Source organism: Mirounga leonina, unplaced genomic scaffold (assembly GCF_011800145.1).
Source record: "Mirounga leonina isolate KUSES-001 unplaced genomic scaffold, KU_Mleo_1.0 Mir_151, whole genome shotgun sequence".
NCBI lineage: Eukaryota > Metazoa > Chordata > Mammalia > Carnivora > Phocidae > Mirounga > Mirounga leonina.
Genome location: NW_023270377.1, coordinates 17,570,336 through 17,582,325, shown reverse-complemented (window position 1 = coordinate 17,582,325; position 11,990 = coordinate 17,570,336). Strand labels below are relative to the sequence as shown.

The 11,990-nt window shown below is 59.8% G+C and overlaps 2 protein-coding genes across 3 annotated transcripts; one reads left to right on the top strand and one right to left on the bottom strand.

Moving 5' to 3' along the window:
- Positions 1–40: 40 nt before the first annotated feature.
- On the bottom strand, positions 41–5,190 carry CHPF (chondroitin polymerizing factor). 2 transcript variants are annotated; one of them, XM_035007048.1, is made up of 4 exons: positions 4,704–5,190; positions 3,056–3,629; positions 2,359–2,538; positions 41–1,775 (listed from the first exon to the last, which is right to left on the bottom strand). In XM_035007048.1, the coding sequence occupies exons 1-4, from the start codon at positions 5,015–5,017 to the stop codon at positions 516–518; spliced, it is 2,328 nt and encodes a 775-aa protein (XP_034862939.1). In that variant the 5' UTR covers positions 5,018–5,190; the 3' UTR covers positions 41–515. The 2 variants fall into 2 exon arrangements, with proteins under 2 accessions (XP_034862939.1, XP_034862940.1); XM_035007049.1 differs by lacking the exon at positions 2,359–2,538.
- Positions 5,191–5,290: 100 nt separating this feature from the next.
- TMEM198 (transmembrane protein 198) lies at positions 5,291–11,737 on the top strand. The gene is made up of 6 exons (XM_035007050.1): positions 5,291–5,376; positions 5,604–5,835; positions 6,153–6,357; positions 8,605–9,180; positions 10,237–10,439; positions 10,825–11,737. The coding sequence occupies exons 3-6, from the start codon at positions 6,192–6,194 to the stop codon at positions 10,960–10,962; spliced, it is 1,083 nt and encodes a 360-aa protein (XP_034862941.1). The 5' UTR covers positions 5,291–5,376; positions 5,604–5,835; positions 6,153–6,191; the 3' UTR covers positions 10,963–11,737.
- The last annotated feature ends 253 nt before the right edge of the window (positions 11,738–11,990 follow it).

The following is an 11,990-nucleotide window of genomic DNA, read 5'->3' as shown; positions in this document are numbered from 1 at the left end:
CAGTCCTCCCCATCCCCAGGCCACCTTTGAAAACTCAGAATCACGAGTCCACACTCAGTCAGTTTATTAAAGGCAGGGAGCTTCATCCAGGTCCAGAAGGGAGAAGTTGGGAGATACCCTACCTTCTTCTCTCAGCTCCCCTCTTCCCCAACCACTCATCTACAGCCCAGCCCCCAGGAGGCCCTAGGAGATGGGGCTGGCGTCAGGCAGACTGCACTGCATAAATACTCAAGAGGCCACAGCCTGATCAGCAGCGTCAAGGGGGGCGGGGGCAGGGAGACCAGGTTTGGGGCAGGAAGGGGCAGTTCCGGAGGTTCCCCCCCACCCCCCACCCCCGCCGGGGCCTGTCCTGAGCCCGAGGACCCACAAAGCTAGAGAGAGGGGGCCCGCGGGCGGCCCTGGGGTCCGAGGCTGCAGCCAGCCCTGTCCGGCGAGGCTGGTAGGTGGCTCTGGGTTGCTGGGGAGGAGTTGGTGGGGGGCGCTGCCATGCCGGGGCTCCGGGCTGCGGGGCGGGCTCAGGTGCTGTTGCCCTGCTCCTGCTCGAAGAGCAGCATGGCTAGCTGGGTGCGGGAGCCCAGGCCCTCCAGCTCGCTCTCGCGGCAGCGGTGGTACAGGTCCTCGCCGAGCCGCGCGCTGCACGCCTGGGCCCGGTAGCGCTGCAGCAGTGCGGGCTCCACGGCCCGCAGCACGTGGAGGCCGGAGAAGCGCAGGAAGAGCCCGTACACGTCCAGGCTCTCCAGCAGCTCCTCCTCCTGCTCGGGGGCCGCTGCAAGCCGCCCGCGCGCCGCCACGTAGTCGGAGTTGTAGAAGCAGGCCTCGCTGGCCGCCTGGCGATCAAAGCGGCCCGTGTCTCGGCCCAGCTCCGGGGGCCCGGGGCCCTGCGGGGGGGCCACGGCCGGGTGGAAGGCCTGGAAGTGCATGGGGAAGAAGGCCTGCCAGCCGGAGATGGCGTGCATGCGGCAGCGGTTCAGGAAGTCAGGCGTGAGCACCGTGTCTGGCCCGGCCAGCAGGAACAGCGTGTCCAGCGGGTGCTTCTTGGAGAGCAGATCCAGGAGGCGCAGTGGTGAGGGCGCGGCCGTCTGCACACTGAGCCAGGGCACCCGGGCACCGGGGAAACGCCGCTCCAGTTCGGCCACGCGGGCCTTGACAGGTGCAAAGACGTCCGCGTGGGCCGCCCGCTGGGCCTGCCGGGGCTCGTACAGGAGCAGCAGGGTCAAGGCCGCTGCCGTGTCGCCGGGCTCCAGGGCTGCAGCGGCGAAGGCCTCCAGGAAGCCAGGGGCCAGGTCACGCTCGGCCGCAGCCAGAGGCAGTAACACGGTGAGCCGCGAGGCCTCTGTGACATAGGGCACAGGCAAGATCTCCACACGGCTCAGCGGCCGTAGCAGCTGCACCCGGCGGGTCAGGGGCCGGCGGCTGCCCTGGGGGGTCAGCACCTCCAGCTGCAAGTCCAGTGTGTACTCCATGCCCCGGGCAGGATCAAAGCGTCGGTAGCCGTTGACCAGCTGCTGTTTCTGGAGCCGCAGGGCTGGGTGGTAGCGACGATTGAGCTCTTCCAGGGCTGCCCCTAGAACGTCAGCCACATCGGCCCGGTCGGCCCCTCGCAGTGGGCATCGGGGCGAACCGTCAGCACAGGAGAAAGCATGCTGCTCTGTGAAATAGTCCCAGCGCAGCACCTCAAAGCGGGAGGCCGGGCGGGATGGTGCTGGAATGCCCACGGGCCAGGTGGCTGCCCGCTCCCCGTCAGCTGCCAGATGGCTGGTGTTCTGGATCTCCCACTAGGTTGGAGAAACAGACCATGAGCAAGGCAAAGACCGTGGGGGTCAGCACATCGCTGGAGGACAAAGCAGCCATTGGGATGCTACTTTGGATGGGCGCTACTTGGGATGGGTCCCCACTCCCCTGCCAACCCCTGCTATCCCAGGGCCCCCACCTACCCTTCCCCCAGATTGGGGCAGCCTAAGGGTGGAAAGGGAAGTTTCCAGAGGAGCTTCTCAGAAAAGGCAGAAACGAACAGCGACTGGGAAGCTGGTTTGTTCTCGGACTCTAGTGTTAGTTTTTTTTTTTTTAAGATTTTATTTATTTATTTGACACAGAGAGAGAGAGAGAGAGCACACAAACATAAGCACAAGCATAAGTAGAGGGAGCGGCAGGCAGAGGGAGAGGGAGAAGCAGACTCCCCACTGAGCAAGGAGCCGGATGTGGGGCTCGATCCCAGGACCCCGGGATCATGCCCCGAGCCGAAGGCAGACACCCAACCTACTGAGCCACAGGCGCCCCTCTAGTGCTAGCTTTTATTTCCCTGGGATCTCTGAGACGTCTCAGGACCTGTCTCCTCTATCCCTGGGGCCCAGACCATACCTGCAGCTCCTGGATCTCCTGGTATGTGCGTTCCAGCTCAGCTCGGGCAAAAGCTTTGTGCAGCTGGTACATATGCACGGGGTCATGCACAGGGTGGGCTGTCAGGGCACTGCGGAAATGGGGGTCTCCTTCCTGCACATGCTCCCCAGGGCGTAGCTCCAGGTAGCTATAGTGGACTCCCTGGAGAGGGGGAAGGGAAGGGGTCCATAACGGGAAGAGTGATGGGACAGCCTCCCCACCCACCCCCCAGTGTGTGCCTCATCTTCCCATCCTATGACCTGTTGTGGACTTGGGAGTCAGAATTACTGGGTTTAAGTCTACCTTGACCAGTTGTGAGCTTGTGTGACTTTGGGCAAGCCTCTGCTAGCTCATCTGTGCAATGGGCATATGCATCCTATCTCAGAGCTGTCCGGGGGCTCAAATAAAATAATAGCCAACACTGAACACCTACTATGTGCAAGGCTCCCTTATTTTTTTCCTAATCCTTAGAACAACCCTGAGCAATAGTTATTTTCATTGGTCTGGAGGATACCCAAGTTCAGGAGATGAGTGATTTGCCCCTGTAACCACAGGGATAGAAAGTGACAGCACTGGCATGGAAAACCCAGGGCTATTATTTCCAACTACCCCCTCGCCTCTGAGGGGCAAGTGCACAAGCTCAGACCAGAGGAGCCGGCGGGGCGGCTTATCTGCCCACCTCGTGGTCGCCGGTGCAGCCCACCCCGGTGGCATCGAGGATGCAGCGCCCCAGCCACTCGTCCGGGCGCGCGCTGACGATGTCGTTGCGGCAGCTTTCCAGGTGGGGGCGCAGCTGCTGCAGCAGTGTGCGAGACAGCAGCACCCCAAAGCCGCCGTGGCAGTAGCGGCCTGGGGCGGGCTCTCCCCCGATGAAGTCCTGCGGCCGGCCCAGATAGAGGTGGGCGGCGGCTGCCAGGCTAAGACGGCCAGCTAGGCGAGCCAGTCCATGGGCCTCGGTGTAGGTGGCATCAGGCACTATGAAGAACCAGTCAAAGTCGTCACCGTGTTGCTCCAGTAGGTGGCGCAGTGCCAGGTGCAGGTGCCCGATGGGCCGCTCCTCACCCAGTGTCACCACGGCCATGCCCGGTGGTGCCCGGCGGCCCCGAGAGCCGGTCAGGAACACCACGCGCTCTAGCCGGTGCCCCAGCGTGCGGTTCACGGCCACACCCAGTGTGGGCAACGTGGCTTGTGAGGTCAGCACCGCCACAAGCAGCCTCTGCCGGATGCCCAGCTCTGTGCTGATGTATCGGGTCCTGGGGGGGGGGGGGGGGGCAGAGGGCACAAGGTTATCAAAAAGACAACAGGGCAGGCAGGAGAGCGCATACATAGGCTCTGGCGGGTCACATCCTCTCTGGAACTGTTTCTTCCCCTAGGTATAGGATAAGAATAACAACTCTCTCCCAGGGGTCATGAGGATTTACCTGAAATATTGGCCTTACCTACTCAGTGCTTTGGGGAGATGGCAATATCCATGCTGATATGAGGGATACTTTGTGGGTCTGATTCTGTTTCACCACTTAGCAGCTGTGTCCTTGAACAAGTAATTTAACCTACCTGAGCCTCGCTCAGTAGCCTGCTCTGTAAAAAGTGGTTGATTGTATCTAATCAAAGCACTTAGCCACGTGCTCAGCACATAGTTATTCCACACACCGCGTATATACTGATTTCTATATAAATACGCCATTATACCACAAATACATCACACAAATGATGTAAAGGAATCTATGGCATAGGAACGTATTGAGTGTGTTTGGGACAAGGGCAAACTGGGGCTCAGGGGTTCCAGTAACTTACCTTCCATAATGCAGAAGATAAGTTGCAAAACTGAAATCTGAACTCAGGGTTACTTAGGAGAAAATTATTTCAACTCATGGGCAGAGTAGCATTAATGGGATGGGTACCTCCCCCTTCCTCCCCAAATCTCATCCTGCGGTGTCCCACCCAGGAACAGGAGAAACAGGTAAAACCTAGTTTTTTCTTTTCTCTTTCCCTCTCTCTATGCACCCACCCTATGTACCAGTCATTTCTGGAAACCCAAGAGCCCAACCAGGGAGCTAATAGGATCTATGAGGGACCATGGCATGGGATCGAGCCAGTTTAGGACAGAGGAGGGCAAGTTCAGTCCAGGCCTGGACGGGGCCCAGAAAGGGCTTCCGATGGGTTCCACAGCTCCCGGGGAAGCAGGGCCATCGGAAGTTATCGGGGCCAAAGACTTCCTGGCCGGCCGGCCCCTTCCTTCCGGAGCCTGACCCAGCCTCCGGCGGCCTCCCCGGCGCGCCCGCCCCGGCGGGTGCCTAGGGGGTGGGACTGGCGGGGCTGATCCCTACCTGACGGCCTTTTTGGCGGCCTGGCCAGGCTGTGCAGGATGGTAGGGCAAGACACGCGGCTCCCAGTTCTCCCCGGCGCCTGCGCCGGTCCCGGGCCTCTCGCGCTCGGCTCCGGGCTGCACCGAGTTGGGCCGGCGCGCCGCGTTGGTGTTGCCGCGCGGCGGCAGCTCAGAATCTCCGGGTTGGGGCGGCCCTGGGCCGCACGGCTCCTCCACCCAGGTGACGCTGAGCAGGCTCAGAGTGAAGCCCAGGGAGATGCCCACGGCCACGGGCCCTGCGGGCCGCAGCACCGAAAGCAGCAGCGATGCCCGCATGGCGCCGGGACCGCGGGCCGCCGGCCCCGGAGCAGCCCCACAGCAGCCAGAGGAAGCTCCGAGGGGGCGGGACCAGGGAGGGGGCGGATCCGAGGGCCCGGGCCAAGCGGGCGGTCCCGCTCCCTCCCCACCGACGCGGCCCTCGTCGAACTCCCCTGCGCCGCTCTCCGATCCTCCTCCGTAGGGCGCAGGGTTCTAGCGCTCCGCGCGGGAGCCTGGGCCGCGGCCGCCGCGGTCCGACGTGTCACTGCGAGGTCCCCGCCCCCGGGGTGGGGTCTCGGGCTCCAGCTACCGGAGCCGGAGCAGAAGGGGGAGGTTAAAGGGGAAGGACCCCCGGAAGTGCCCCCTCCTCAGTGCGGGTGAGGGAAATGCCGGGGGCGGAGTCCCCTGCCTCCCCGGCGTGGTTGGTGCGTCCCGGGTGACGTCAGAAGGAGCCCGCCCCTGCCTGGATGGTGCGCCCTGAGTGACGTCAGGAGCAGAGGCCGGAGCTGTCCATCAGCACCAAAGGCCGCGGGCGGGCTCAGGGCATGGGGCCGCGGCTCTGGGGCAGCCCGAGCCCCTGCTCCTGCTCCTTTCCCTTTCCCAGGCCCAGCCTGAGTCCCCAGACTCCGCGGGACTGGAGTGCCAGCCGGTGTTGGAGGCGGAGCAGCGACGCCGCCGCACAGAGACCAGTCTCTCCGGCCCAGCAGCCCCCTTCCCCGCACGGCGGACTTTTCCCGGACCCCAGTCAGCTGGGGCCTCTGGCGCTCCACAACCCCGGAACCTCGGGCCCCTGCACGGCCTCTTTCGCTCAGAAGCTCAGGTCGCCTCCAGCCCAGGTAGATCTTGGACAATCCCAGATTTGGCCGCCCACAGGGGAGTCTCCTGGCTGCCTCCTTCTTACCGGCAGCACACTGCCCTCCTCTTCCCTCAATCCAGTGTCCCTTTTAACTTTTTCATCCCAACCCCTCCTTTAGCCAGGCACTTTGTTTCCCTTTGTCTTTTGCTCCACTTCAGAAATGCTTCCAGAGCTGCATGATCTGGGCACCACTCCTTTGTCCGCTGGTGTCCTTGCCTGGCTCTCCCATTCCCATTCTTGCCCCCATCCTGGTGGAGACCCAGGACTCCTCCTTGACCCCAACTTCCTCTCCGTCAGGCTGACCTGGGAGGGTGACTCCCTTCCATTCCCAGCACTATGCCAGGCACTGTGGCGACACTGCGGTTCCAGCTGCTGCCCCCCGAGCCAGATGATGCCTTCTGGGGTGCACCCTGTGAGCAGCCCCTGGAGCGCAGGTACCAGGCACTGCCGGCCCTCGTCTGCATCATGTGCTGTCTGTTTGGAGTCGTCTACTGCTTCTTCGGTGAGACCCCTATCTCATCCCTCATCTGGGCACCCCACTGTTTCCCCTAATTATTTCTCTAGGCACCCCAAATCTTCTCTAGAACATCACCACCACCACCACCACCACCACCATGAATAGCTATCTCTTTCTTTCATCCCACACATGTTCATGGATCATCTAGACTCTAGATCCTAGAAAACACAGGTTTTTTAATTAGGCAGGCTTGAATTTGAAACTGGCTCTGTACCTTACTAATTGTGATACCTGAGCACATTAACCTGTCTGAGCCTCAGTCTTCTCATCTGAACAGTGGGGACAATGATATTTGTCTCACATAGGTTTGTTGTGAAAATAGTAGACACTCAGTAAATAATAGCTATTGTGGTGAAGATGTGTTTGGGTCACAGAAAATATTTAGCAGGCTGACTGAACATAGTCCTTTACCACAGGGCATATTGTCCAGTAGGGGAGAGACTTCTGGAACATTCACCCCTGTAATACATGTTAGGGTGGGCTAGATGGTAGTCACATACATGGAGATAGCCTACAAGGCAGGCTCTAGTAATCAGGGCTGCCGTGAACAGTTGTATAGGATGGGCACTGTACAAGGGAGTTCAGTTGAATAGATAACTGGGGTCTGAAGTCCAGCCCATGCTCCACTTGCCAAACTCTAGGCCTTGGCATGGGCTGCTTTGCCTAGAGGAAGACACGACTTTTTCTAATTTGCACAAAGGTGCCAGATGGGCTAATGGAGTAAGTGCTCAATGACTATAGCAAGAGCTACAGGATTTCAGAGAGGGGAGCAAGCTCGATGGGCTGGGGGCCTCCAGGGGGAGCATTATAGGCAACTGGAAGGAGAACAAGGGCACGGAGGTCTGGATTCCAGGCTGGGCAGAGGTGTCATGAGACAAGTGCTCTGCAGCCTCTATACCTCCCCCTAGAATGGTTGTGTAGTAGGCACGGATGGGAGCCAGATGGTCCCTCCCCTTCCACCCACAAACTCGAGGCTGCACAACTGCAGAATGAGCAAGAGGAAGTGCCCTTCTAAGGGTTCAGGACACATTCTGGGTCTCCAAGGAGTCTGTCACCTCATGCCCTCCACTACCCATACCCATTCCCTCTGCAGTTGCTCAGTGCAACCTGACATTCCCTCTTCTGGGCTTTCCTGCCACCCTACCCTCTTTGGATGCCCTCATTCCCAGGCTCTTGGACTCTGAGCACTTGTGTACGCCCTACTCCTCTTTCTAACCCCAGAACCTCCTGGACTCTGATGCCTCCCCTCAGTCCTAAAACTCCATCTCCTCTTTGTGAACTTTCTCTTTGGAGCTCCCTGACCCCTTGACCTCCATCTCTGACTTCCATGTACCCAACTGTTCATATCTACAAGTTCCTCACCATTCCAGGTCCTCTTAATGGGTATAACTTCCATTTTGCCGAAACTCCATGAGCACTGTTTCCCCTTAAAATCCTCTTTGACACCTATGACCCTAGTGATCCCCAACCACCTTGTTATCTCATTACCTCCCATCCCTCTGTCTCCCTCTATTACTCCTAACACTTTGATACCTATGATGCCATTGTGTGCCCCTCCCCCACCACGATCTCCCATTTCTCTGGCCTCAATATTTCCCCTTCTCAGAAACCCTTTAATACTCTCAATGATTCCATGTCTGTCAATTCCCCTACTTGCAATGACCTCATCTTCTGGAATCCTTCCCCAATAACCCTGCTTCTCCATTCTCTTTGTCGTTTTCTAATAATGTCGTATCTCTGAAGCCCTGTGACCCCTCAAAGACCTCATCTTCCTGAACCTGTGTGACCCTCATCTCTCAAGTTCTTTCTGACTTCTGAATCCCTCATGTCTCTGAGCAGTCCCTCCCAAGGCCACGATGATTCTAATTGCTGGTCCCTTGTGACTCCAGTGACCAAGCTCTCTGACCCCTATGATTCCAAAGATCCTAATGACCCTATCACTGATTGACTCTTGACTCCAATGATTTATCTGACTCCTCTGACCCTCCAAGACCCAGTGCTCATCTCATCACTCTATCTCTCTGTTTTCCCAGGGACTCCCAGTGACCTCTCTCTCTGACCTGCCTTGACCTCAGTGGTCCCATCACTGATACCCTCAGTGACCCCCCAAGTCTCTGATCTTAGTGTCCTGCTCCCGGTTCCCCTGGGATTCCATATCCATGAAAGCTCAGTCTCCCGCCTGGAGCCCGGCGACCTCGTTTGGGCCCCTCACTAGCCCTTGTTCCCCTCCAGGTTACCGCTGCTTCAAGGCAGTGCTCTTCCTCACTGGGTTGCTGTTTGGCTCGGTGGTCATCTTCCTGCTGTGCTACCGAGAGCGGGTGCTGGAGACGCAGCTGAGTGCGGGGGCAAGTGCGGGCATCGCACTGGGCATTGGGCTGCTCTGCGGGCTGGTGGCCATGCTGGTGCGCAGCGTGGGCCTCTTCCTGGTTGGGCTGCTGCTCGGTCTGCTGCTCGCTGCTGCCGCCCTGCTGGGCTCCGCGCCCTACTACCAGCCGGGCTCCGTGTGGGGCCCGCTAGGGCTGCTGCTGGGGGGCGGCCTACTCTGTGCCCTGCTCACGCTGCGCTGGCCCCGACCACTCACCACCCTGGCCACCGCCGTGACCGGTGCTGCGCTCATTGCCACGGCCGCCGACTACTTTGCCGAGCTGCTGCTGCTGGGGCGCTATGCGGTGGAGCGCCTGCGCGCCGCCCCAGTACCTCCCCTCTGCTGGCGGAGCTGGGCCCTGCTGGCACTTTGGCCCCTGCTCAGCCTGATGGGCGTTCTGGTGCAGTGGCGGGTGACGGCCGAGGGGGACTCCCACACGGAAGGTGAGAGGGCACAGGCCAGGGTGGGCGAGAGAGAAAGGAGCGGCTGGGGATGGGTGGGGGGAAGGACGGAATGGGGTGGGGGGGAAGAAGCTGTGCACACCAGCGGCCAAATAGGGTTGGAGAGCTGACCTGCTCAGGGTCTGGCCAGGCAGGACCTCAGCCCCACCCTTCATTCTGCAATAAGGTATAGGGCTGTGTGGGGTCTGTGGCAAGCCCATTTCAGGCACGGGGGATCCAAGAGAAAAGGTGCCTGCCCTCATGGGATCACATTCAGGTGGAGGGAGACAGACAACAGAATGCAAACACTAGATTATTCCAGCTCTGGAGTCATATGAAAGAGATATTCAGGGCAACGTGAACAAGTGACTTACAGAGGCTATTATAGATAGGGTGGTCAGGGAAGGCCCCTTGGAAGAGGTGACATTTAAGCAGAGTGCTGAAAGATAAGAGGCCACATGCAAGGAGCTAGAGAAGAGGGAACGGCAAGGGCAGGTCCCCAGAAAGAAAGAGCTTGGCTTGCTGAGCAAGTGGGCTGGAGTGTGGTGGGTGGAGGCATGCCATTTGTGCGGGCCCTGTGGGCCATGATGAGGACTCTGGATTTTACCAGAAAGGCAATGTGATGCTCCTGCAGGTTTAAAGCAGGGGGCATATAATCTCATTTAGGGTTTGGGATGCTCACTCGCTGCTGGTAGAAAACATCGGGGAGGGCAAGTGTAGAAAGGCAGACCAGTGAGAAGGAGACAGTAGTTATCTGGTTGAGAGAGGATGACGTCTGGTTTAGGTGAGTCACCTGGGGCTCAGGATGGGAAAAGGGATTAACAGCTGGAGAGGGAGTACTTAGAAGTCTAGGAATCTTCCATATGACCGTCGGAAGAAAAAAACAACTGCAAGAAGTCCCATCTGGGAGGTGGGAGACCAGGAAAGGAAGGGGGAGTGGGAGGTCACAGATGAAGGGACTCTGGAAGCCTGGAGCCCTCGGGTAGGGAGGATCGGGGAGGCTTGGGGGAGACAAGGCACGAGGGCCTGTGAGACCCTTCTCTGCCCATCCCCTCACAGTGGTCATCAGCCGGCAGCGGCGACGCGTGCAGCTAATGCGGATTCGGCAGCAGGAGGAGCGCAAGGAGAAGCGGAGGAAGAAGAGACCCCCTCGGGCACCCCCCAGAGGCCCCCGGGCTCCTCCAAGACCTGGGCCCCCTGACCCGGCTTATCGGCGCAGGCCGGTGCCCATCAAACGTTTCAATGGAGATGTCCTCTCCCCGGTGAGCACCCTGAGCCTCTCTAGCCCCGAACGGGGAAGAAGGGAATGCGGCAGATTCTGTCCCAGCAGGACTGGGCCTTCCCAAGGGGCTGATCACACTATCTCGAAGGCCTAGCATTTGTCTACCTATTGTGACCCCTGCCCAATGAGCCTGAGGGGTCCAGGTCTAGGATTGGGGGAAAGGTGTCCTGAGTATGAATATTGATGAGGTATGGTAGGGGGTAGGGTCTCAGGGCTGTGGACTCCGGGTGTGGTGAGGTCCCGGGCCTAAGGCAGTCTGGGCTGAGTCTCAGGCTGTGGGCTGCAGGGACAGGATGTCTGCTTGAGGTGGCCTTCTGGGCAGGGTCTGCAGTACCTCTCTCACACCTGTCTTTACTCTCCCACAGAGCTACATCCAGAGCTTCCGGGATCGGCAGACAGGGAGCTCGCTGAGCTCCTTCATGGCCTCGCCCACAGATGCGGACTATGAGTATGGGTCTCGGGGGCCGCTGACAGCCTGCTCAGGGCCCCCCGTGCGGGTATAGCAGTCCTGCTGCTCCTGCCCACCTAGACTCTTCGGTCACCAGCTCTGCCAGCTTGGGGAGGCCTGCTGGACCACCACCCAGCCCGCCTGGCCTTGTGGCCTTTGGCTGTCCCTCTCCCCACGCTGAAGAGGGCTGACCTGGCTACTGGGAGGGAGAACCTGTCTCAGGCTAGCCCTGGCCTAAGGGGAAAGCCTCCTCCCAAGCTCCAGAGGGGCTCTTGAGGGATGCGGGGTGTGAGCCCCATTGGGGTGTGCTCAGGGTTGTGAGTGTGTTGCCTGTGTGTGTGTGTGTGTGTATGGAAGGGTGGGCTTGGAGGGGACACTGGGACCCTTGCCTTAGATTTCTGATTGGTAGGGCTTGTCTAAGGTTGGCCCTGCCCCTCCTCTCCCACCGCTGGGGTCCCACAGGCCACTCTCCTGCATGTCGAAGTGGAGGAGGTCTGCCTTCCTTCCCCATGGCTCCACCTCTCAACTAGACTCATCTAAGGCTTCTTGTCCTTGTCCATGGGGCAAACGGCAGCACCCCTCACCCTGGTCCCCTGTCCTCTGCAAAGCCACCAGCCTGAGGGCAGTGGCAGGGGAGGGGGGTGGGGGGTGCTGCTCTGGGCTGGGGTAGGGAGAGGGGCTGGGGGAGGGGGCTTCAATGCACGATGCATGTCTGGTGTCTGTCATGCCACCCTGGACACCTCATGCTTCTGTCTCCCCTCACCCCACCCTGTTTTACATATTTTATAAATGTGCCAAACTGTGTGGCTTCTGCCAGGCGTGGTGGTGGTCTTCAGTGGCTGGCACTTTCAGGGGCCATACTGGAAGCGCTGCAGCCTTTGGTGTCCGGTGTCACTTACTGCACAGGGGCCCCAGGCAACTTCTGCCCTCCTACATCACACAGAGAGCCAGGGAAAAGGACTGTACCACTTTATTGTATCCCAACACCTCTGGTTCCCCTGCGCCCCCCCCCCCCCCCCCGCCCACCCCTGCCCAGGGTACGGGCACACGCCTTCCAAGCTGTCCGAGGGCACCTGCCTGGCC